Source organism: Protopterus annectens, chromosome 2.part0 (genome assembly GCF_019279795.1).
Source record: "Protopterus annectens isolate FY-2018-M chromosome 2.part0, PAN1.0, whole genome shotgun sequence".
Classification (NCBI taxonomy): domain Eukaryota; kingdom Metazoa; phylum Chordata; order Ceratodontiformes; family Protopteridae; genus Protopterus; species Protopterus annectens.
In genome coordinates, this window is record NC_056728.1 from 1,342,947,322 (window position 1) to 1,342,973,421 (window position 26,100).

The 26,100-nt window shown below is 38.2% G+C and overlaps 1 protein-coding gene across 1 annotated transcript in view; it reads right to left on the minus strand.

Annotated features, from left to right (window-relative positions):
- The window catches only part of NPHP3 (nephrocystin 3), a gene marked incomplete at its 5' end in the record, with an annotated part of 1,580,737 nt that overhangs the window by 613,953 nt on the left and 940,684 nt on the right, over window positions 1–26,100 (minus strand). Inside the window, one exon of the mRNA XM_044060401.1 lies at window positions 7,179–7,194. Within this exon, the coding sequence (XP_043916336.1) occupies window positions 7,179–7,194 (16 nt within the window). The remainder of the gene's footprint in view (window positions 1–7,178; window positions 7,195–26,100) is intronic.

Consider the following 26,100-nt stretch of genomic DNA (forward strand, 5'->3'; position numbering starts at 1 on the left):
CACCTAGAACTCTCACAACTGTGGCTGTATTTGGGTTTGTGTTCTGACACAAGTTCTGTATGTTTTGTACTATGTCTGTTGGAAGAATGGCCAATTTCTGAACAGTATCTCATTGGCAAACAACGAAGAGGATTTAGGAAGGTTCCATCTGAGACCTGGTTACGTCGATGATGTTCTCCAAGGGTAGACACAGATGGAGCAAGTATTCCCTTGATTTGTAGGAGTTGCTCATTTGCTGTGGCAACAATGAGCCATTTTGCCAGTCAAGAAAAAACTCTAATTCCTAGTAACTGTGTGGTAGGCTACTTCATCATGCATTTGGTGAAAACATTGGGGCTGTGGTGAGAACAAAGGGTAGGGACCTGATCTAGTAATAACTGGCTCCCATCTGAAACTATAAGAGTCTTCTGGATGCTTTGGCAGTTTTGACGTGGAGGTTGGCATCTTAAAAATCCAAAGAGCACACACATCCAATTTGCTTCTTGCAAGCAAGGAGGATAAACTGCACAGTGACCATCCAGGAAGGTCTCTGTTGAGGTGTTGATTTAGACAGTTGAGGTCCAAAATCAGTCTGAAGTGCTGAATCATTTTGGAAACCAGTAAGAACCTTAATTAGAATCTGCACTCTTTCTGGACTGGTGGAATATCTTGCACAGCTCTCCTGGACAGGAGGTTTGCTACCTCCTGTTCTGCCTGGTTCTCTTTTGGAATGGAACCACTGGTGGATGACTGGGGAGTTTTATTGGATACTTTCAAAATGGTATCTTATAGCCTCTGAATATGCTCTCCTTGATCCAAATGTAATGCATGATGGCCTGTCATGCATTTGGATACAAGGACAGTCATCTCCCCACTTTCTTCAGACTGGGACAGCTGGGCAACTTCTCAAGGGGTTATATCTGTTTATTTCTAGGGGAAGGGCTGCAGACCACCCTGTTGTTGTTGACTACTACTGTCTCTGGGCCAGTGGCCACTGGAGAAATTCCCTCTTCCACAGAAGTCCTTCCAAACTGTTGCAGGGGTTCTTGGGTCTTTCTGTACAAAATGTTCTTGGGCTCCTTTTTAGTGACTTTGGAGCAATCTTTGAGGAGCCAAGAACTTAACTACAACAGCAGTGAGAATCTTGCTATCTTGCTCATATTGCTGCAACGTTTCTTGTACGTTTTAACCAAAAATGGCAGAACTATCAAAGGGGTTGTTTACAAAAGTCACAATGAAATGTTCTGCAAAACCAGCTAGTCGCAGCCAGGCCTAAAATCTCATGGCAATGCCTGAACCTGCAGAATGAACTGCTCGAAAAGCAGTGTTATGAATGCATGGAGAGTGAGGTTAGTGAACTCTTAGCTGACAAATGTTAGTGAACTCGCAGTTTCCACCTAGGAACAGGCTCAGCAATACATTTCTCCTCCATAGTCGGTTTCAGACCATAGGAAACATTTTGTCAAGAGAAGAAATGCTAACAGATTAGTTAGCTTAGTGGGTTATTTTTCCTGTTCCCTCTGCAAAGGGTGCAGAGTTTGAAACCTTTTCCCCTGGTTTAATACCACTAGCTCTTTTCGCTAGGGTGACAGATGTAATGACACCAACTTATACTTGTTCAGCCTATCTTTGGACATTTGTATTGCAAATCATAAGGGCTAATAATTATCACAGGAACACAAGGCTAGGCTTTTTAAGATCTTCACTGAGCAGCAGCCTAGTAACTAACTATGAATCTAGGCCACTGGGGAGTGGACCTGAAGGCTTCCTAAAGAATCTCCTCTTATGGGGAGGTGGCATTAATGGGCCACAAGTCCCTCTGCTGCACCCTTTCTAAAATCTCCCCAAACTTGGAATCATCAGGAGTGGACTGGGGTGTGAAGCCTTCCCTTCGTCGAGATCCATGTCAGGGTGGGAAACTCCAGTCTCTCACTCTTCCAAATGTTTTCTAACCTCCTCTGATTCTTATAGTTATTATTCAATATTTTATATCTACTAATTATTCCTTTGTAAACAGTAGCTTCTGCTCTAGACCCAACAAAAAACTCCACCACAGCTGATTTTTCAATCAGCACTCCCTTATCCCTTTGCTCTTGTTATCAATTTGTGGTATGAATGACTGTCTTTAGCCTGCAGTCCAAACTTCTACTTTGTCTCATCCCAATGTATTACCTTCCCCTCCCCAGATTTCTGCTCCCAATACATTAGTTCCTTTGTTAATTTCCTCCAGTAAATTCCTCTCTTGACTTTTTTCCATACACCTACTTGAAGTCATCTCTACTGGTAAAATCTGATTTTGCCATTCCTGCAATGTTTTAGAATATTTTCTGCAACTTTATGAATATAATATTCTGTATGGTTGACATTACCACAGCCTGAGAGCTCAGAGGTTAAGGCGCAGTATTACAGACTGTAGACCTTGGTTTGAAACCTGACTGGGTCACAACGGGGTAGCAGTAGTATCTGCATGGAAGAAAGCCCAGGCAATCTACTTCTGTGATATGCCATGAAAACCCTATTGGGTCTATCCATAGAGTCACCATTAGTTGATTTCGACTCTAGGGAAATTATGTGCTTGGTTTAACGGTTGATACTATTCTCCTTGAGGATCTGTACCAAAAATCCTACTCTCTCTGTATCTTTTGAAAGGGGCAACAATGAAATAGGGGAGTTCCAGTTTGATCCATAGCTTGTTTTGAGATCTATATAAGAGTGTGTAGTCTTAAAGTACCTCTTCACATCAGGTAATTATGAAGCACCTTATGCTATGGGAAGAATCAATGTACCCACTTAACCCTTGTACGCTTCTTCTACTTCCAAATAAATTCCTTCAATTCTTTATTAGTTCTCATCCACTTCTTCTTATCTGGTTGATAAGAATATTCCTGACCTGTATATAAAACTAAAGGTTCTAAAACATTTTCCCTGCCACTGCTTATATATTACTCTCCAAGACCATAATCAAGAGCTTCCAGCTTCTCAATTTTTGTATTATCTTTTGTCCAGTCTCCTCCCACATATCTTTAGCTGTTGTAACAGAATTCTTTAGTCCATATACTAAAATACTCCACTTCATCATGTCTCCATTAACATGGGTAACTGCCCAGTTCATATTCATTTATTTTTATAGCCTGAAAAGATTTGAATCCGTCTCGTAATGTTCCAAAATATTAAAATGTCATTTTCTGGTTTTAAACAGTGCAAAGTTATATAATTTGCAAATAATTAACGTTTCTTGATTGCCACAACATACCCTTAATTCTTGCCTCCTACCCTTTATATATCCTCCCCCTATGCACAAATGTTACCATTGCTCTGCTCATTAAATCATAGCTGGTTCTGCAAAATGCTTTCTCTGTATCAGGACCCAACAATAGCCATGTTTTCTTAACTTCTGCTTCCCTCTAGACCGTCATTGTTCAATTATTCTTTTCACGTTTGCCTCCCCTCACAAATCCACACTGATGCATACCTACCAATTTTGGCAACCAGTATCCTTCAAACCTTGTTCTAAAATTGTCAAAAATAGGTGTGCCATTAAAGAAACAATGGAACAACATGAATAATGGTTTCAAAGCACAGTGTAAGAAAAGAGCTTTGAAATGCTTAGACCAGCAATTTTCAACTGGGGCTCCCTGGAAACCTGGGGTGCTGCCAGAGTATGCCAAAGATTCTTCAAGAAAATTAAAATGACTAGTTCTCTGAATGCTTCTTCACTGAATGCATGGAAAACATAAGCTTTAACAGCATGTGCAGTCAATTATGCTTGTGGAAGTGCCTGCTGAACTAAATCCAATCAAAATGTGAAAAGATAAATTTAAAATAGTTAAAATGCTTCACACTGATGATGCAGGTGACAGGCTTTCTGAATTAACAGTGCAATATTGGCAGAAGGGGAAAAGGCATATAAACATAACTTTTAGAATACAATAATGGTCAACAGAATGTCTTAGTTACAGTGTACGAAATTTAAAAATGGTAATATATACATATTTACATCTCATGATGCCTTAGGTAAGAAACTTGGACAGAAATGCAGTGTTGTGCTGCACTGAAATCACAAAGGGTAGATAGCACTGTTGGGTGTGTTCTGTGGCTGAACCGTAATAAGCAGTGCTGGGTGTTTTCTGTGGCTGAGCAGTAGTCATATAAATATATACACTACTTACAAGTATACAAAATAAATTATGACCATATTTATAACAGAAAATAGACCATCCCCACAGAATTCCAAGTCACATATCTGTCAACTCCCACTCCTTTTTCTACACCCACCACTTAATTATTCTCAATATATTTGGAATAATCACATTACCATTAAACAATTTCCTTCAATCTTTGATTCTAAATAACACAGAACATTTTCTTGTCTAACTTAACATTTTTTTATCTAAACCCTCAAAATCCATATTCCACCATGTCCATATTTGTTTATAATCTTGAAATTCATTCAAACTTTTCTTCTCTATTAGTATTTCCCATAACTTCCAAACTCTTTTTCAGTTTAAGGAAACATGATCTGGAGTTTCTAATTCCTTACAAAACATATCCTTTCATTTATTTTTTATATTACACAATTGCCTTCACTAGTAATCTCTACAAGAAATCTTGACATTCCTCATTTTTCATACATCAAACATTTCTTAATTTCATAGCTCTTTCTGCTGTCAAACTAATCCATGGATTAACATAATATTATATCATTATGTTTTATATCATATTCGCCTGTTATTCCCACTTTGTCATTATTTAATTTTTACATTTTCATCCTTTCTTTATAACTTATTTCTTCATTCCTCCACACTTTCGCTTTTATTCAATCTTATTAAATCTCATTCTCTACTATACTTTTCCTTAAACAATTTTCTTATATAAACACTTGCCTCCATTAATCCATTCTAATGCTCTAAATTCTCCCACATCCTTATCTACTTACAATACCCCCCTCTTGACTGGGTTCAACCTAGAACCCCAAAATAAATATAAATATTAATTCAATAATCTGTTTTTTCAATTTCTTTAGGTATCATACATATGCTTACCACATAGACTTTTCTCTCCATCCATATCGAGTTAAGTGAACTTTTAATCTATATTTACTCATTTACTCCATATAATACTCAGCTCACAGATCCTGTAATTTTTTAATCCATTGTTCCTTAAATTCAGTAGATTCAAAAGTAATTCCCAATACCAAAATTCCACCAATCCCAAATTTTATTTCCTATATTACTTCTTCAGGTCCAAATCATTTACTTTTGTTAATCTTTGCAAACAGTCACTTATTCTAATTATTTGTTCCATCAATTTACTATATTTATCAGAATATCATCTGCATACAACATAACTGGATATTCAATGCCTTCATTTTGTATACAGCTTGTATCCATCATACCTTTGTTTATTCTTATCACTATACAAGTTATAACTATAGCAAATAAACACTACTCATAGGACATCTTTATTTCTATCCTCTGGTCATCTTTATTTCATCACTTAACCATCCATTTACCAATACTTTAATATTGCTCTTCTTATATACTGACTAAATTACTTTCTGTATTTTTCTACACAGATATTCTCAAAATTTCTCATAATACTCAATGATTTATTGTATCAAAAGGCTTATTTATATATCCTGTCAACATTTCCCTTTATTTCCTTATATCATCCAATATTTTCTTGACAATATCTCCTAACATCCTCTCCCTTCAATTCCATATACACCATCCTCTAACACTTTATCTTATTTACTATTCGTATTTATAAAAACTTCAAAATAATCTTGTAATCTGTATTTAAAATCACCAGTCTCCAATTTATCTCCCTATTTTCTCCTTTTTTTTGTATACATTTCATTACATCATCACACATTTGCATGTATCGAATACCATCCTGTAACCACTCATTCAATACACACAAATCTTTCTTTTTGCCGAAAGTCCATATTCTTGTATATTAAATATCCTATCCCATCTGGACCTGATGCTGAATCAGTCTCAACTTTCTTCATTATTAAATCCAATTCTGCCATAGTAATCTGTTTATCTATATCCTTAATTATACTTTCACTGAACTTTTTACATTCCATTATCTTTAACTCGTCTTCTTATAGTCTTAAACTGCACTATAATATTCATAATTTAAGACTTTGTTTACCACCAAACCTTTTTCATCTCTCAATTCCCTACTTATACCAAAATCTTCAATATTTTTACCCAAATACTATGAAACAACTTTTTTACCTTTAACAAAATACCTTTGTTTATACAATATTTTTTTATTTTTTTAATTGTTTTTATATATTTCAGTTTCTTTTACATAATCATTTCTCTCCAAAAACTGTAATGTATTATTCTGTAATGCTAAATATTCCTGTTTTTCTGTCAATACATTTTCTGATTTAGTCTGACTTGTATGTTTCCTTTTAACCACCATTCTGTCCAGTTCAGATAATCTCTCAAGGCTAAATGCTGTTTTCACAACTGTATTATATTTTTCTTGTCATCATACCAACCACTCTCTCTAATCCTTTTAATCCCTTTTCCAATTTTTATGTTTTCGCTATCCTCTTTCAATTTCTGTCCATATAGCTATATGATCTGAAAACCCTGTCTGGACTTTTTCTTCTCTCTTAAACTTTACACTATCAGAAACTACAAAATAATCAATCTCAGATCTATTATTTCCTCTTCTATAGGTACAGTATATGTACTTAAATTCTATAAACTTAAACCTCCATACCTCAATTTCTTTCATAACTTTATCCATTTTATCAATCCTTTTTATTTTCCTTAGATCACAATTAAAATCTTCTACTATTATAATATTTATACATAATGAAGCTATTGTGAAAGCGCTTGTGCTGTACTGAATAAAATAGAGCTGCTCAATATTACTGGATTTTGCGTGGATATTTATGCATATTGGGAAATTTAAAGCCAGACCTTTGCTACTTTATTGTTCGAATTAAAATATTCATGTTGAATATTACATAAGCAAATATTTCTCTAATTCACTTTTCCCTTTCCTTATAAGTTACATGTGCATAAATTGCAATAATTGTATAAACTTTATTTTCCCATTTAAAATCTACTAGTTAACCTTCCCAATCTAGGGTAACATGTAATACAGGAATACTGTATTAAATAGTATCATAACACTTGAACAACTTTAATTTCCTAAATTCCATATTATACCTCTTCCACAAATTTTCTGTTTGTACTCTTTCATCTTTTAACCCTCTAACATCTTTTAATACAATGCCTACCTCACAACTGTTATACCATTCCAAAATACCATTTCTCCTAACCAAACTTTTAATGTCATTTATATTAAAATAACATTCTAAAATTATTTGCCTCTCTTCTTAATCTAATTGAAATTTTATTACTTTACCCTGTTCCCTTTTTTTTTTTTTACTTTCGTACTCAAATCTTTTAACTCCCTTTTAATATATTTCACTCTCTTTCCTATATAATTTTTTTTATTACTTTTCAATTTATTTGTCACTTAAATCCAGTTCTAATTCATGCTCCCCCCCTCTTTTAATTCATTTACTTCTATATTTTGCATTTCCTCTGGTATTTTCAAAGTATTTTCCTTTTCATCTCTATCATGTAACTAATTCCTTGCTTTCATCTTCATTTTCATTTTCTACATTAAGTTCTTTGTCACCTTCTTCCCTTAAATTTTCTACTTTTTCACATTTGTTACTATTACATCTTCTAGCATCATGACCAAAAGCCCCACATACATAACATTTTTTAACACAAGTATCCACAAAATGCCCCTCTTTCCCCCAAAAAATGTTTTTGGTTGACCCCAATATTGAACCACTGCTCTATTTCCTTGCACATTTATCATACTTGGAATATGTATAATTTTTTTCATTTCCTGTCTTTAGAATAAAATTGCATTCCACCTCTATTATAAATGTTCATAATACTTTTCATTTCAAAACAAAAGTTCTTTTTTTTTTAATCAAATAATCTTTTACAGTCTCTTTTTTAGTCTCTGTATGGAATTGTATATTTATTTTCTTTTGAGTCTCTCGAAAAAATGCTTGAATCGCATATTTATTCCAAGGAAACATTTTTTTCTTTCAAACTTTAAGTCTCTTGTCCCATAGCAGTTTAAAAATATAAAGTCACTGCCTCAGTTTTAATTAAAATAAAATCTCTTGCGTCTTGACCTTTTGTACCAAAAGGTAATACTGTGTCCCAAATCTTATACCTGTCCAATGTTTTTTCTTCTTTGCCCTGTATACATACAGCATATTTATGCTAATCCATACTGTCATTCTTTTTCCTTCTCTTCTATACTCCTCCTCATTCTCTTTTCTGCATACTGCTTTCCTCTTCTTCCCTAATCCGCTCCATCGCCTCACCCGATGACAACTCATTTTCTCTCTCTGGCTCTTTTTCATTAACTCCTCCAATAAATCATCCCGCAATCCTCCCAACTGGAGGGTTGTGACTACAATCTCTTCCAATTGCCGCTCTCCTGCTCCTGATGATTCAAACATCTTAGCCTAGAAAAAGTCCCCCAAATCCGCATATAAATCCAACATTTGATTCTCCTCTTTACCTGCACTCTCCTCAACCTCTGAAATACTTTCCTCCATGCTTTGCATCGCTCTCTCAGATGCCACTGTACCAGAAATGGAGTGTATTGCAGGTTAATGCTTTTTGGCTCTATGGACAACAGGCACTGTAACGAGTATGGGACGTTACAATGTCCTGGCCAAATTTCCCCCAAAAGCATAAATACCATCTTGGGTTTCCCTGAAAAAAAGGCTACTAGCCTAGTGGGCCTAATAAAGTCAATGAAAAGAATAAAAAAAATAAAGTTAATCAAATGTTTTCATAAACAAAGGAAATACAGTTAGAAAGCCACACAGACTTCAGAAACTCATTGTCCCAAATAAGTCTTTGAAAAGGAATGAAAAAGCTAGCCTGACTTTCTAAGCACCTTTGTGCGATGTAAATAAAAGATTTGACAACGAACATCAATCAAATGTAGAGTATATTCCTCATTGTTGTAAAATTTGGGAAGAATACTGGTAGGTTAACTGCCTGATTGAGATTTACTTTAGAGATCACTTTTGGCAATAAAATGAGGATACCCCATCCTTATGAAACACAAGGAAAGGAGGTCTGCAAGACAAGGCTTTTAGCTCAGTAATTCTCCTAGTTCAAGTAATTGCTACTATTAAGATTGCCTTCCTTGTATAGAATTTCAAGTCTACTGAGGATGCAGGCTCAAAGGAAGACCTAGTTAATGCCTGTAGCATGACAGTAATGTCCCATGGAAGAAATGGGTCCCCGACTGGTGGACCAAGAAGAAAAGTTCATTTCAAAAAGGCCTTAGAAATTTTCAAGAAAGCAATGAAAGTTTGATTACGGCCAATGTAAAACTTGGAAATGGCTGCTAAATGCACTTTTATGGTGGATAAACTATTGTCTTATGAAAAACAAATCTGCTAAGAAATCCAAAATACATGTTAATAGAGCTGAAAATGTCCCCGAACCTTTGGAAGAAGCCCATATGACAAATCTTTTTCATTTGCAAAGACAACCCTTCTTAGGTTTTTTTTTTTTTTTTTTTTGAGGATGATAAAATATGAACGACTGGAGTAGATGGCCTTGCATTTCTGGCCACCTTAGAACAGGAGAACAAATGCAGTTAATTTAAGGGTTTATGTCGAGATGAGTAACAGAATGGATGAATCGGAAGGTCTGGATGTAGATCCCAGGAATGTCGGGAGGCATACACACTGTACTGCTTTCAGTATAACTTCTTTAGAAGAGGGGGGTAGCGTTTTTAATTTTAAAAAAATTACATATTTTTCTTTAAAAAAAAAAGCGTTGGCTCCTTTAAGCATGGCTACATACCATACAGCCAGTCGGAATAGAGCTCACGTCATGTCCGGCTGACTGGCTGCGAGCGGGAAAAGTACATAGCTTGAATTGCCGCAGGAAATGTGCATAGCTTGAATGTATTGCCGCATGCAATTGCGAATGGATTAATGAGTGTGTATGCAAAGCAATCGCAAATGGATTATCATTGTGGATTCAGGTAAGGTGTGTGCAAAGCAATCGCAAATGGATGGATCATCATTGTGGTGAACGGATTCAGGTAAGTAAATGTGCATAGCTTGAATGTATTGCCGTGTGTGTTATCATTGTGGTGAACGGATTCAGGTAAGGAAATGTGCATAGCTTGAATGTATTGCCGTGTGGGTGTGTGTAAGGAAATGTGCATAGCTTGAATGCATTGGTGTGTGTGTGTGTCAGAGAGGGGTTGGTTCTGTGTGTGTGGCTGAGTATACATGAGTACAAAGTGGTAACAACACTGCAGATGGTTATGCAAAGGATTTAAGAACAGCACACATACATTAATGTTTTCCACATCTAGCGAAAACATTGCTTAAATAAATAAATATAAACCAGTAAAATTGATACTGAATAGATATTTCTTCAAAGAAAGACACAGTTTATAAACAGATAGGATGCAACTTTACAAGTGTGATTTTTGATTCTGCTGTATGCCAGTTTTGTGATAGTTAACTAATTCTGCCCCCAGGCCTTTGAAAAGTACCATTTTTCGAAGTTCTCTGGCATTTTCTTTTCATTTCTGATTTACTTTACTGCCTTGTGGTAATATTTAAACCTTGCTGTAGACTGTTTTTATTTAACTGAAGTTATTGTAGTAACTGATGCAGAGCTACACTGCCTGCTCCAAATGTGGCATATCAGGGACTTAAAATAATGCAACTTCCAGGCACTGCTTCAGGTCATGTAGATATCCAGTGTGTGTGTGTGTGTGTGTGTGTGTGTGTGTGTGTGAAAATGCCCCCCCCCCGCCACATAATACACATGCGGGCTATAGGTGTTCAGGCTCAAACCCTGTACCTTTGCTTCAGGGTAAGAAAAGCCTAAAGTCCCTAATCACCACCATTTCTGAACTTTGTTCAGATTTTTTTCTAACAGTTGGGCGCTATGGTGAGAAGTGAGAACTGAAGTTGTATTTCCCCATTATTGTTTTTGTTGTTTGTCCAGGTTTTTGTGCTAAGGTGTGAAGTGAGAACTGACTTTGTATTCCCTCATTATTGGCTTTGTTTGTCCAGTTTTTTTTTTTGTGCTAAGAGGTTGAGAGCTATCTAAATGATAGCCATTAAGTTTCAGTCTTCCTATTTTTCAAACTGCTGATTTAGCATAGTGGTATGTTGCACTGACTGTAGTGCATATGGTTCTGGGTTCAAGACATGCATGGTGGTAACACAGCATTTTATTCTAGTAACTTTCCAAAATTATACAAGCAATGTTTAAAACGTGTCCCTGGTTTTTGGGCTTTTGCCCCCCCAATAAATGTTGGCTTTTTCCAGATTTCTTGTGCTGCAAAGTTCAGAGATACAGCTGAGTGTCGAGTACATTTTACAAGGAGCTGAGAGCTGCAGAGGAACTAAAGTTTAGTGCTGCTTATGCTGAGTCTGCTTGTACTGTTAATAGCACAACAGGTAGTGTACTTGCTTTTGATGCAGAAGGCTGTGTGTTCTTCTCCCACAGTAGGTAGATGCATTGCTGATACTGTACTGTACTGTGTTGTAAAGGGGGGTGGATGACAGACGTTAAGTTTCAGATGTCATAATCTTCAGAAAAATGCATGTTAAAGCAAGACATAATCTTCAGAAAAAGGTATGCTAAAGCAAGACCTGTTATTCTATCAACTGTCTTAAGTTTATACAAGATCAATTTTTTTGTACTGTTTGTATGTTCCCCCAATATATCTTGCCTTGTCCAGATTTCCTGCATTAAGAGGTTGAGAGGTATGTGGAAAATAAATCGCTTTATAGAATTAGGAATCTCCAAACCTCTCAACTGTCCCCAGTTTTGGCTCAAAATGTTGCTGCCCCCCCTAATAATCACTCCGTAAAATAGCAATTTTGGAAGAAAACGTGGAGGGTTTACAATTATCAATAACTGCAATGATCAGAGTTATACATTACTTTTATTTCAGAAATGCATGTAGATTCTCTAATTTTGTCAGCTGCTCAAGTTAACAGTGCTCATATTAAAATGGTGACCCTTCTTTGACAGGTTCTCAGCTGTATTGTCTGGCAATTTTATATTTTTGCATCACATTTTTGGTCCGTTTTTCATAAAATTGCAGTTTTCTGGCAAATTACGGGCAAATCATTAAAGACTGAAGTTAGAAAATAATGGCAGACATTTGAGTTTCAGATTTCATACCTTTCAGAAAATTCGTACTAATGCAAGACCTACTACTATTCTATTATCTTTCTAAGTTTATAAGAGCAATATTTTAAAAAAATGCCCTTATTTTTGGGCCTTTGCCTTAGTTTTATTTATGGGTTTGTTGTTCTAAGAGGTTGAGAGGTATTTGTGTGTGTGTGTGTGTGTGTGGTAGGTAGCATACCTCTCAACTGTCCAAATTTTGCAGAATGTCCAGATTTTTGCCCCATATTTTTTGTCCGTTCCTCATAAATTTTGTGACTTTCTAGAAAATCATTGAAGGCTGAAGTTGCTAAATAATGACAGACATTTGAGTTTCAGACTTCATGTCCTTTAGAAAAATTCATACTAGCATAAATCCTGTTATTCTAGCAACTTTCTCATACTAGCACAAATCCTGTTATTCTAGCAACTTTCTACGTTCACAAGAGCATTATTTAATACCGGTCCCTGTTTATTTTAGGCTTTGTCCATATTTCTTGTACTAAGAGGTAGGTAGGGGGTGTGTGTGAATGAAACACCCTAGTTAGGGGTAGCAGGTAGTTAGTAATTTACTCAAGCTCAAAACCTGTACCTTAGTTACAGAAAACAAAAGCATGAATCCTCTACCCCAACTACAATGCTGCATTTTTCAAAGAACTGACTTTCAGGTTCATTTTCAATTCAAGGAACAGTTTGAGTGAATCTATATTATATTACTGAAGAGGCATTACAGCGAATGCCTCTTCATCGACACTAAGAGCGAACTGTGAGTTACAAGAATGGCCATAGCTTGGCTGGGGAGGGGGGTAGCAGTTTGAGAGCTGTGAGTACAAATCTGAAAATCCTAGCAACACCCCTGGTAGATCCAACACCTAAGGAGGGCATTTCAGATGAGGCCAGAAAAAAGGGAAACAAATCTGTCAGGGCCAAAAGCAGAAATACTTTTGCCTTGCATCTTATGGCTTTCTGAAGAAACTTGATCATCAGGGAAAAAGGCAGAAAGGTATTTAGGAGGCCCGAAAGGCCAATTAAGGAATATCGCATCCCTCAGTGACAGTCTCTGTGGAGAGATAAGGGCAATGTAGCTGCTGCATTTATTATTTAGATGGGAGGTGAAGAGATAACAGCATGACTGAAAGCAATCACTGCCACTGACGGCCTGAGGGACCACTACTGAAGCAGAAGAATAGACCCGTTCAGTTTGTCCACCAGAATATTGGAAATCTCCTGGATATGCATTGTAACAAGTAAACATCAGAAGACACTGCCCACTGCCAAATTCTCATGGCTTCCTGGCACAAGGGATATGAACAGGTTCCTCCTTGCCTTCTGATATACCAGACCACCGCCATACTGTCCGACTATATACATATCACAGCCTCAGGAAGGGTGTCTTGAAAAGCCTGCAAAACTAGGAGGACTGCCCTCATCTCCAAGACAATGATGAGAAGACTAGCGTATGTCATCAATCATGTGCCTGGAATTATCTTCTCTCTGTAAAGTCCCCCACCAGCCCCAAAAAGGAAGCTTAAGTGGTCATAGTTACTACCAGGGGAGGAAGGGTGAATGGTCGATCCCAAATCACCATCATGGAGGTCAATTACCAACAGATAGGTCTTCTGCATACCAGTGTAAGACATACTGGGGGGTGAATGGGTGATATATCAAGGATCATCGTAATGAAAGTGTCTGTTGCAGGACCTCCATATAGAATCTTGCCTGAGGTACTACTGTGCTGATCCAGATAAGGAACCCTTTAAATCATAGGACAAGTCTTGCTGGAGGGTTGGGATGAGAAAGGACTTCTGAAGCTATCTGTCTTATGTAAAGACAGAGTTCTGGATTGTGGAAGTCTGGCTATCTAAGTAGTAGAGTCCAGGTGGCATCCTATGAACTCTATCATCTGTGCTGGTGTCAGGTGACTTTTGGCAAAACTGATCATAATGCCTACGCACAAGGCTAAATGGAGAAAGAAGTCCATGCAATGAATTAGTAGATCCCTGGTGGATGCAGTGAGGAGCGGTTGTCAACAGGGGAATAATTGGAATCTCGGCAACCTGAAATGCACCACCAAAACTGCCATGCATTTGGTGAAAACCCCAGGGGCTGTGGTGAGACCAAAAAGCAGTGCTCTGAATTGAAAATGACTGACTCCCAGCTGGAAACAGAGAGATCTCCTGGTGTGCCTTGTCATCTTGATATGATATTAGGTGTCCTGGAGATCTATTCAGCACATTCAGTCATCCTTCCTCAAAAGAGATATTAACTGAACCAAGACCATCCAGAAAGTTGTCTTTGTTTTACAAACTGGTTGAGACAGCTTATGTCCAAAATAGGCCTGTTTTCTTCAGAACCAAAAAAATCCCTGAACAAATGCCCAACTCTTGTTGGTATGTTGGGACGTCCTGGATGACTTTTTTTATAACAGCTTTGCAAGTTCTGCTGTTGCCAGTTCCATCTGACTGGGTGGAACATTTGGAAGTCTCAGTCTTGTCTGTGGAGGGCAAACAAAGAGAACAACATAGCCAGTGTTGATTATTCTCTGCTTCCAGGAATCTTAAGCAATAGCCAGCCAGGTGAGAGGATGCAGAGATAAGCATCCCTTGACTGCCCCCATAGTGTGGCATTCAGGCAACCATTCAGGAGTGCAGAAAGGTCTCTTTCTGTGAAGGAACCTCAAAACGCTTAATTTGCTGGACAGCCCCTGCCATTTGTATGAAATTCACTAAAGTTATTTCACCATCTGAACTAGTGGGGGGAGAGAGGGGTTTCAGCAGAAGTCTCTTGGGCAAAATCCTTGGACTTTTAAAACCACAGTTTGGATGGTGGAAAATAGATACCAACTGCAGACAGAATCTTGCCTTCCTGTTCATTTTTTAAGCATTTCCTAAACCTTTGGTGCAAAAAGTGTTGAACCATCAAAGGCAGCATTAATGAAGAATATCCTGAAGCCTTCATCGAAATTGCAAATGCGCTATCTACTGTCACACCTGCAAGCAATGCCAGTAACTGCTGACTTTGCTGTGCCATCATCTGCATTAGACAGCAGATGCATGGACATGCTGATCATATAATGTAGGGTAGTTAGCTGTGACTATCAATTTCTGGATGTCAGCTGCGAATTACCCGAGAGGGATTTTGAAATCTCCTTAGTCAAGACCCTCTGGAAACGAGTCATGCGGGTCAAGCAGTTCAGCTGTCAGAGTGTGAATGTCTCTGAAGCATAAATCCATCTCCCACATCTGTCCAGGGCCCTAGATTCTGGTGTAGCAGATGAGCAGAGGTGCTCCCCTCACAGAGCTTCTTCTTGGTGGCTGCCGCAACAACCATGCCATCTACTGGAGGGCCATTGCTCCAATGCAACTTGTTCTTAGGTGCAACCAGTATCTTATCCAATTTCCATGGGATAGTTTCCACCACACCTTCCAGGTGTATTAGGTCATCAGTGTGTGGGACCACCCAGGAAACAGATGAGCCAGCCTTAAAAACTTTGAGGGAGTACCAACTCCTCCAAGTAGGGCCTTCAGTGGACCAACTCCCTCTTTATCTCATCAATTCTAGAAAAGCTCTGTGGACCAACCCCCTCTTTAATTCAATTCTAGAAGATCTCCAAAGGAGACATCTTCTAGAGGGGACCTTGGGGATCCCTCCCCTTTGTTGAAATTGATATCTTTCAAGATGAGGTCTGTACATCAGTCAAGATACATTCTCTTTCAGGCCAGTTTCCTATGGACCTTCACTAAGCTTACATCCAGGGAAAATTGGAGTTGGAAGGGGAGATCACCAAATGATAAACCTTGATGTTTAACGAAGCTGATGGACCCTGTCAAACAGGATACATGGACATGGTCAGAAAATCCAAAGGGGGTCAAGATGGAACTGAGTGAGAACAAGACACCTCTACTCTTGACCTGGAAAGAACCCTCTTAAAGGCCTTGAAAGACAAAGTCGAGACTGGAGTTGAAGCTGCACCCCCACCCCCAGTTCCGATGATGACAGAAAGTACCATTTTCAGCTCCAATCCAACTCTGCTCCAAGGCAGAAAACAAAGGTGAACTGTCCACAGCTGAAGCACCTGGGGCAAATATGTCTAAGAAAACTTTGAAGCTGAACTCAACCCTGAGCCTCAGCTCCAACACTTTACCTTCAAGACCCATCTGGATACAATGGGACCAACAGCCGAGATGGTGAAGGAACAGTCCAAGTCGAGAGAGTATGTTATCAGCTCTGAGGCAGGTGTCTCATGTGGATAACTCAGAATTGTGAGAATCTGATCCAAAAGTTATACTAGTACAGGAGAGACTAATGTTGGGGTAGAAAGGCCCTTGCACCCGGAGCCTCCAGTGGGCTAGGTGGTAGGAGGACCCCCAGCTGAATCTAGGGTGGAAGAAATTTCCATATCATGCTGGCGATGTCAGCTTCTGATAGACTCCTCGAAGTAAGAAGGAACTGATGGAAGAAGCCACTGATGGTGGTCTATAAGACAGGGAATGGAGCCTAGGACTTGCTGGTTCTAGGGTGGATATAGGGAACAGATCCAAAAAAAATATCTGAAGATGGATCCGTACATCTCAGAGTCTTTGGAGCTCGGCCTGATGGACCCAGAAACCTTTTCCTGGGCTTTTCTCAAAGCTTTTCCTTCTCCCTTCCCTTCTCTTTCTCGTTACTTGTCTCTTGTCATTACCCTTTCTGAGCCTAGCTTTGTTGAATTTTTGTTCAGGAATGAGAGGCAGCTTCTGAAGTATGTGTTGATCCTCCTCACTTGGGCAGGGAGGAGGCCTTTAAGAACCAACTTGCTGTGACAGTCAGCGAGTGCCCTGCCCTGAAAACAGGCATAGGCCTCGAACTCTACTTCAGGGTAAGCTACACCTAAACACAAACAGCATGGAGGGTTGTCTTCTTTTTTTTTTTTTAAACAAAAAACATATATTAAATTATCCAATATTACAGTCAAAGGAGGTAGTGGAACACAGCAGTAAAATTCAAGAATTTAATCCCAGAAAAACAGTAAGCACTTTCGCAGCAGCAGCTGCTTCATCAGACAATTAAAGATCCAAACTGTAGTACTTTTAAACAGCAAAGCTGCCAATTAGCATGCAAAAATTAGGAATTAACAAGAGCCCTTAATGCCACACCAAAAAATGCAGCTCAAAGCTCATAAGCATGCCAGTAAACTCCCAATGAGACCAATAGTAGCTGGAAGGAGGTGGTGCACTGAACCCCTTTCCATCTATGTTGAACAACATTTGATACCAATCTTAGCTAAGAACTGTTATATTTTAAAGTATACTGAACAGCACCTTAGGGACTTATTTGCCCACATACAAGTTAAACCACCGGTTGCTGGTTGCACTATGATAGCATTAGATGTGAAATCCCTTTTTACGTGCATACCCAATAACACAGGGATAGAGATGTTGGGAGACTATCTAAAGCAAGATGGCACTTATGAGATCCATAAGTTAGATTTACTGTGTATGCTTATGGAACTTATTCTTGACAATAACACTTTTATGTTTGAAGAAGGTATTTTTAAACAAAGGGATGGCGTAGCTATGGACACCTCTTGTGCCAATAGCTACGCCAACCTCTTTATGGCAAAATGGGAGGAAATGCATATCATACCTCAGCTCAAGCCTGGACAGGTTATTTTTTACAGGAGATTTGTTGATGATCTTTTCCTCCTGTGGGAGGGTACTGGTGATGAGCTGTCTCAATATATTGGTCAACTCAACAGTAGTACTGACTTTCTTAAGTTTGACAGCCAGTAGCTCTACTGTAAGTATGGATTTTCTTGATGTTAGGCTTACCAGGGGACTTGATGGCGCTTTTACTTCTGAAATCTACAGGAAAAGTTGCCATAGCAATACGTTTGTCCACAGACAGAGTATGCATCCTGGGCACATATTTAATAATGTTGTGACAGCACAGATGTTAAGAACATCCAGATTGACAGCAGGTGACTCCACCTTCTCTTGTGAATTGAAACATATGGAACAGCGATTCATTGAGAGGGGCTATAATAAGAAAGAAATTAGCACGGTTACAGCTCGAGCATATACATCTAGAACTCAGGATGGTAAGCCGTATTTCTCTTCACCCACTCAATTTTGCAAACAGAAGGTGACCAACTGTAAACTGAGAGTACCAATTACTTATGCCAGCAACGTTAGATTGTTGAAGGACATCTATGCTAAACACTGGGATATACTTAGATCTAATGAGACAGTGGAATCAATAGTAGGAGAAGCCCCGAGCTATATGTATAAGAATAAGAGATCACTTAAGAAATTGCTATGTTATCCAAAGTTTAACTCCAGTACTGATACACAGCTTAATATTGGTACATTTCCTTGTCGGGCATGTAACTACTGTCATTTGATTGACAGTAGTGCTGCATTTGAACATCCAGATATGCATAAAAAGATGTTTTTCAGAGCCAGAGCTAACTGTAACACAGTGAATCTAGTTTATTTAGTCTACTGCACGTTTGTTACTGTTTCTACATTGGGATGATAACACACAGGCTACGAGACAGGATGAGGGAGCATCAATATGATATCTCCAGGGGAGCTGAGACTAATGCTTTATCTAAGCACATCATGTCACTAGGTGCTCAGCACAATTTTAAGTTTATGGTTGTTGAAACAGTCAATGTGGGTATAACGGGGGCCCACATAGAACTAAGGTAGAAAGCAAAGAATTGAACTGGATTATTAGAATGAAAGCTAATATGGGGAAAGGCCTTAATGATAAATTTTCTATTAAACCAGTTTTAATGAATAGGCCCTTAGCCAGACGGATATTAATTATGCTCAGTATTTTTATAATGTTTTTATGAATGAAATGTTCTATATGCTTATGTATGAAATGTTTTATATAATGAGTTCTGAGCTGCATTTTTTGGCTGTTGAATGAAATGCTTTATATGTTTTTATGAATTAAATGTTTTTGTGTTTATACAATGAGCTTTGAGCTGCATTTTTTGGTGTGGCTTTAAGGGCTCTTGTTAATTCCTAATAGTTTTTTCATGCTAATTGACAGTTTGGATCTTTATTTGTCTGATGAAGCAGCTGCTGCTGCGAAAGTGCTTACTGTTTGTTCTACTGTTTGTTCTGGGATTAAATTCTTGAATTTTACTGCTGTGTTCCGCTGCCTCCTTTGACTGTGATATTGCATGATTTCTTTCTTGGAGGACCGGTTTACCTACACCATAGTCTTTGTTGCCATATATTAAATTATCACGTATGACACAGGTAATCTTACATTTATATTAATGAAAATAAACCATACTGACACAATTTAATTTCCAAACATTATACATTACAACCCATGCTGACACAACTTATATCCAGTCATTGTCAGTCAAACATTACATAGCTCATTAAAATCCTACCTTCTTTTCAACCTTGTTCCTCCTCTGCATGTATTGATCTTGATTCCCATTTTTTCCTATGTAATTTGCTCCTATCTTTTTCTAATGATCCCAATTCCAGTTATTTTAGCTCGGTTACTATTTTCACTACTTCTAGGAAAGTTGGCTTAGACTTAGATTTCCATTTTATAGTAACTGCTTTTTTGGCAGCCATTTATAATTACACTCAGCAAAGCCTTACTATGTATAATCAATTCCGATTCTGTATCGGAGCTCAAAAAAATCATTTCCTTAGTTATACCAATTTGCTTACCCAAAACCTCTGACACAGCAGTCTGCAGGGAATCTTTAAAGTCTGCTAACTCATTACACTCCCAGAAAATTTGTTCCCATTTACCTCCTTCTTCCCCATCACACCTCCAATATTTGCTGTCTACCTCAGGAAAAATTGCTTGGAGTCTACATGGGGTATAAAAATACCTGTGTAAACACTTTGAAGCAAAGAAAGTAAATCTTCTAGACTTTGTTGCATATATGGGAGACATACATATATCCCCCCATTGTTTCTTTTGTGAACTGTTTATCCAAATTCTCTTCCCAATCCTTTCTAACCTCCTCTGATTGATTCTTATAGTCATCATGCAACATTTTATATGCTCTACTAATTTTTCCTTTCTTAACAGCAACTTCTGCTCTAGATTCTACTAAAAATGTTACCAGTGCTGGTCTTTCATTTAGGACCTCCCCCTATTTCTTTCTCTTTGTCTATACTCTGGTATCAATCCTCGATAGGGAAGAGAATCTCTAACCTGCAATACAAAAAAGTTCTTGGCATCTTCCCATTCTATTACCTTTTACTCTCTATTTATTTGCTCCAAATACCTTGGTTGCTTTGCCAGTTTTCTCCAATAAATTCCAGCCCCCTCTTGGCTACTGTCTGTATCCCTAATCCACAGAATCTCCTTTCTCCACACCCGTGTTGGCTTAGTTCTTAGAATACTTTCTGCTACTTTATGAATATAATATTCTGTATGATTATGGTTTATTCCCCTTAAAGGTCTGCATCCAAAATCCCAGTCTCTTCTGATTTCTTGAGATTCCCTCCATTTCATCATCTCTTTCCATTTTCAGTTATAGATTTCTGCTTGTGCTATGTATAGGAGCCTTAACTATGTCACTCTGAAATACCACTTCAAATTGGTAATCCCAATCTGCCTTGTTATACTGGAAAAATAAGGGTAACCAACTTGACTCTTGCCATCTTCCCCACCCAGATTAAATCCTTCAGCTCTTAATTAATTGCTATCCACAACTTCTTTTCTGGTTGATAAATATATGCCTGACCTGTGTATAAGACTAAAGGGACTAAACATTTTAGCTGCTTGTATCTTACTATCGTAACAGAGCTTCCATTTTCTCAGTTTTTGTATTATCTTTTTAGTCTATTCCTACATATCCTTAGTTGCCACAACTGAATAATTTTTAATCCATAATCCTAAATACTTCATTTTATCATTTCCCTATAAATATGGATATTGCGGAACCAATTTGTGTGTGGTTACACAATTTACCATTATTGCTTTTGTTTTAGTTTCATTAATTTTAAATCTTGAAAAGATCTGAAACTCAAAATGTTCCACACTACTACAATGTCCCTTTCTGGTTCTATCAGGTAATTTTAACCTTGAATTTCCGAGTCCTTTATTTTCTTTGCTAATGGTTCTAAATATAATGCAAATAAACAGGAAAGAGGACACCTCTGTGTGGTTCCTCTGCTCAAACAGAAATTATCAGAGAGGAACCCACCCACCTTAAATTTCACCTTCAACCCTCATATATCTTCCTAATCAACCTTATAATTTTATCAGGGAATGCCAATGCTTCCAGTGGCTTGCTCAAACTCCCAGCTTACTCTGTCAAATGCCTTCTCTGCAGCAAGACCCACCACCAATTGCATTTTCTTAAATTCTGCTTCTCTCTGGATCATCAAAGTTATGTTAATGTTGTCAAATGTTTGCCTCCTCTCCACAAAACCACCCTGATCCATATCTATCAATTTTGGCATCACTTTTGCCATTCTTTCAGCCATTATAGACAAACACTTTATAATCATGGTTTATATTGAAATGGGGCTGTATGAAGTTGGATATGGTGGATCATTACCCCCTTTAGGTATTACAGTTACCGGTGCTTTCCTCCAGGATGTTGGTACTTCTCCCCCTCTTAAAATACTGTTAAACAAAATCTTCCAGATCTTTATAATTTTTTTTCATCCTAGCTTCCAAACTTCTACAGGAATACCATCTCTTCCTGGGGACTTTCCTGTAGATTGGTTATACTTCACCATTTTTATCTCATCTCATCCTATCCTAACTTAGTAACTGGACCTCCTCTACCTTTATAACCTTGGCATATTTAATTCTTCCATAAACATTTTCATTTGTACCTTTTCTTGATTTCCATATTTCTCGGCTTTACACAAACTTTCAAAGAATTTCTGAAACATTTCTAATACTTCTACAGAATCTCTTTATCTTCATTGTTTTAGGTTCCCTAAGCCTCATGACAGCCCTTTCTACTTTCTGTTGACTGAGTTGTTGTGCTAAATTTTTTGTGCTCTAGAATTACCATCAAAAAACAGTTGCTTAACAACAGTCTTTCTAAACGCATGCATGTTATTGAGGTGCTCCCTTATTTTCTCTTTAGCATTCTGCGGTTGCTCCTCTTCTTGTTCTGTGACATTCCCCCTATTTTGCAATAATTTAACATTTCAGTCCACTAAATAATTCTTATTTCTTAACCATATCTCCCTTTATTTCCACCCTATTTTTAAACTTCACTTTAATTTTATCCCATTTCCGAACTATATTTTCTGAAGTAATTTCTATCTTCTCTAATAGCTCCTGGATAATTTCACTACTCATTCCTTAAATTCCTCTCTTTTCACCAGATAGGTGGGAAAGCACTGGCGTCTCATTTTTATTTTATTACCCTGTTTTTATTTTAGTTATTATTGGCACATGATCTTAAATAGTTATTGGGTGCATATCAAGACCTTCAATTAAATGCAAATGTTCATATGAAATGTAAATTCTGTCTAGCCTAGCCCAGTTTTTGTATCTTGGAGAATAATATGTCAATTCACTCCGAATTCCTGATACTGAATTCACATCTTCCATACCAAATATTTTAAACAGCACGAGGGTCCTGAGGTGAGATTTTGCTCACACACAAGCACTGCATTTTTTTAAATGCATTCCCTTGTCAGCCATACTTGAAAAAACAGTCACAACAACCTTCTTCTTCTTTCAGCTTTTTCCCCGGTTAGGGGGTCGCCACAGCAGATCACCTGTTCACTCATGATTGGCAATGGAGTTTTTATGATGTCAAGTTGCCAGCCCGGCACCCAACCTTCCACAGAAGGCACACACACACACGCACTCATGCCTAGGGCCAATTTAGTGTGTCTATTCCACCTACAGTATATCTTTGGGATGTGGGAGGAAACCGGACCACCCGGAGGGAACCCACACGACCACAGGGAGGACATGCAGACTCCGCACAGAAGGCACCCCAACTGAGGATGGAACCGGAGAACCTCCTGCTGTGAGGCGGCAATGCTAACCGCTGCACCACAGCGGCTGCAAGTCAAAAACAGCTAACTAACCCAACAAACTTCATTAATATGGATAATGACTATTCCCTATTGTAGGGAAGAACAGTATTTATACTTTAAGCAAAAAACATTTTTTTGTTAGAGTACGGAAGGTGGGAAAACAACTCCCTCAAAATTAAAGAATAACAGCACACTACATACAGTCATAAATACATAGGTATTAGGAAATATACTAAATAATACCTATAACAAGAGGTTTAAAACTATGCAGAGTGCAATGTTTGTAATAATAATAATACAAGAGAAAAATATTTATTTGCTTCTGATAAAATGATGGAATAAGAGCGAAAGATTTGTGTTTCAGTATCAGGACTGTGTACATCTGATTTATACCAACAACTATTCAAGGTTTCCACAGGTTATGAAGATGAGATACTTCAAGTAATGGTGTGATCAAGGTAGTGAAAGCTACATTTTCAAGGCATTATATTCCAGATGTGGATATTTCAATAACTGTCCACAATACAGTTATTGAGCTTCAGAGATTTTTGGAACAAAAGTTTTAGCTTGTTATGTTAGGACTGTTATGCAAACTGTGACTTATTAGCATTACTAGAATACAGAAATATTAAACTGCAAAATGTTCTTCTTTTGCCTGATTAGATACTTATAGGCAGTACATAATAGCAAGAGTTCCAAATTTTGCTTCTTTGCTAATACTTGAAAATCCAGGGAATAAGAGACACTTATGGGAAATAAAGTGAGAAATATATCTAAAGTTCATGATATTAAATGGCTTACTCAAAATGTTTTTATATCTTATATAAAAAAAATAACTATTTCAAAAGAAACATCTTTTGTTTGTGAAAAAGGGGATGTAGCACATCTAACTGTCACATGTAGCCTTATTCATAATTCCTTATAAATTGGTGTCTCATCATTTACTTCATATGTTTGAATACCAAATATTACATTTAAGAAAAAAATGTAGAGACTAGTGAAAGTTGCTCAGCTTTTCTACTAGTACACCTGAGGGGAAGTGAGCCAGACAGAAAACAGATCACAAAGACATCAGGAAGCCATTCATCAACAAAAAAGGCACAGAGTACAGAATGAAGCCCTAGTCTTGAAAAGGCCACAGTTGCTAAAGGGAGAATCTACCACCAGGCTATTTAGATCATTCCACAAGCTGGAAGAGTGCAGCCAGGCTGAACAACAATGAAATATTACCATTTCCACTGCCCTAGCTAAGATATCCACTGCACATAGAGAGATGGGATATCATCATCAAGGCAGTTTCCATAATGAAGGCAAGATCCTCGCAAATTTCAGTCACAGACAGACTTGTGTGTTTAGTTTCCCTACATTAGGAGGCTCTGAAACCCTGACAGCAGACAGATTCAAACTTAAGGGCCTTAAGCAGCAACTTGGCGGAGGAATACATCTTCCTATTTTGTTCCCCTCTAAAATCACCTGTCCTTCAGGTATGCAGGGACAGGCATATGCTCAGGGAAGATAAGTCCAACCTACCCCCACCAATAAGAAGTTAGCTTTAGGATAGTTATATTAGATATCCCTCATCTGCCAGCTGACACTACTAAGCGCAGCAGCACAGCAAGAGTGCCTCCGGTTTTGTGTGATAACATCAACTAAGCAGGGCTACAGGAAGGGACAAGCAAGTGACTGGAGAGGGTGTCTGACTCCCTGACAGACATAATTTAAGTCTAGGCACAGGCAAGAACTCAACAACCATGTAACCTCAAAGCTGGTATTTTCCCATGAGCAGTCAAAACAGTTCCACATCTCTGAAACTTCATCCATCTCAGAAATGAAGACAGCAATGTTAGCACAACAGGCAGCATACTTGCCTTTGGTGCAGAAGGTTGTGGGTTCTACTCCCACACCACATAAATGGACTGCCGATACTGCAGTGCACATTAAGGGTTGGAGTGTAGGCGATTGTTTAAACTCTGCGAGGGTTACCCAATCTAGGGATATAAACCTGGTCTGTGACACAAAAAATGCTGGAGACACAGATGTGTCTCAGAGATTACCTCTTCTCTGGAACAGGCCTCCTATTCACAAAGCACAGCCCCTCCCTGACCATCTTCAAACTTAGTTTAGCTCAATGTATGGGGAATCAAATTCACTCCTGGGGTGGCATCCACATCCCTTATGGACAGCGGCAGTCTGTAAAATACTCAAAATCACAGGCACAAACCTAAGACATCCTCTACACCTTAAGGATCAAAAATTGAGTAAAATTCAGGTAATGATGGCTAGGCTTGTAAGGGCTCTTAAAAAGTTAATTTGGTAATGTCCTATGAACAATGAGTCCCATCCAACAGTGTTCTGAGTGCCTCTAAAAGGGGAGAGGAGAGGATGGACGCAAGTGGACATTGATGGACCCTGTCATTCTTTGCAGGAGGATACTCTGGCAAGCTACATGGGTCATGCTTTGTAGAAGCATTAGGTATTCCCCCATGGAACATGAGTTTAGCAAGCCTGCACTGCCATGCGCAAGTAGCACAGTAGGCTGAAGTGAATTCAGCATGCAGAGGCATGCCTCCCTTCAGTGGGTGGCTACAGTGAGCTTGGAAAAGCCACTGTAAAGGAGAGGAGCTTCACCAGGAGAGAAATAGGCCAACCCACAGGATCAGTCAGTCCACTCCCTACTACCTGACTCACTATGGAGTGGATGAGCTGAACAAGGACTCCTGGGCAAGAATAAATGGGTCATAAGGCTCCTACCTTGCCTATGGAGTCCTGGCTCCCACTACCACTTAATAAATGGGATGACTAAATGTAGGTAGAGGAGCAGTGAACTTAGCCCTGCAGAGTGGGGTAATTAAAAAAATTGAAGAAAACCATAAGCTTGATTCCAAAGGAGA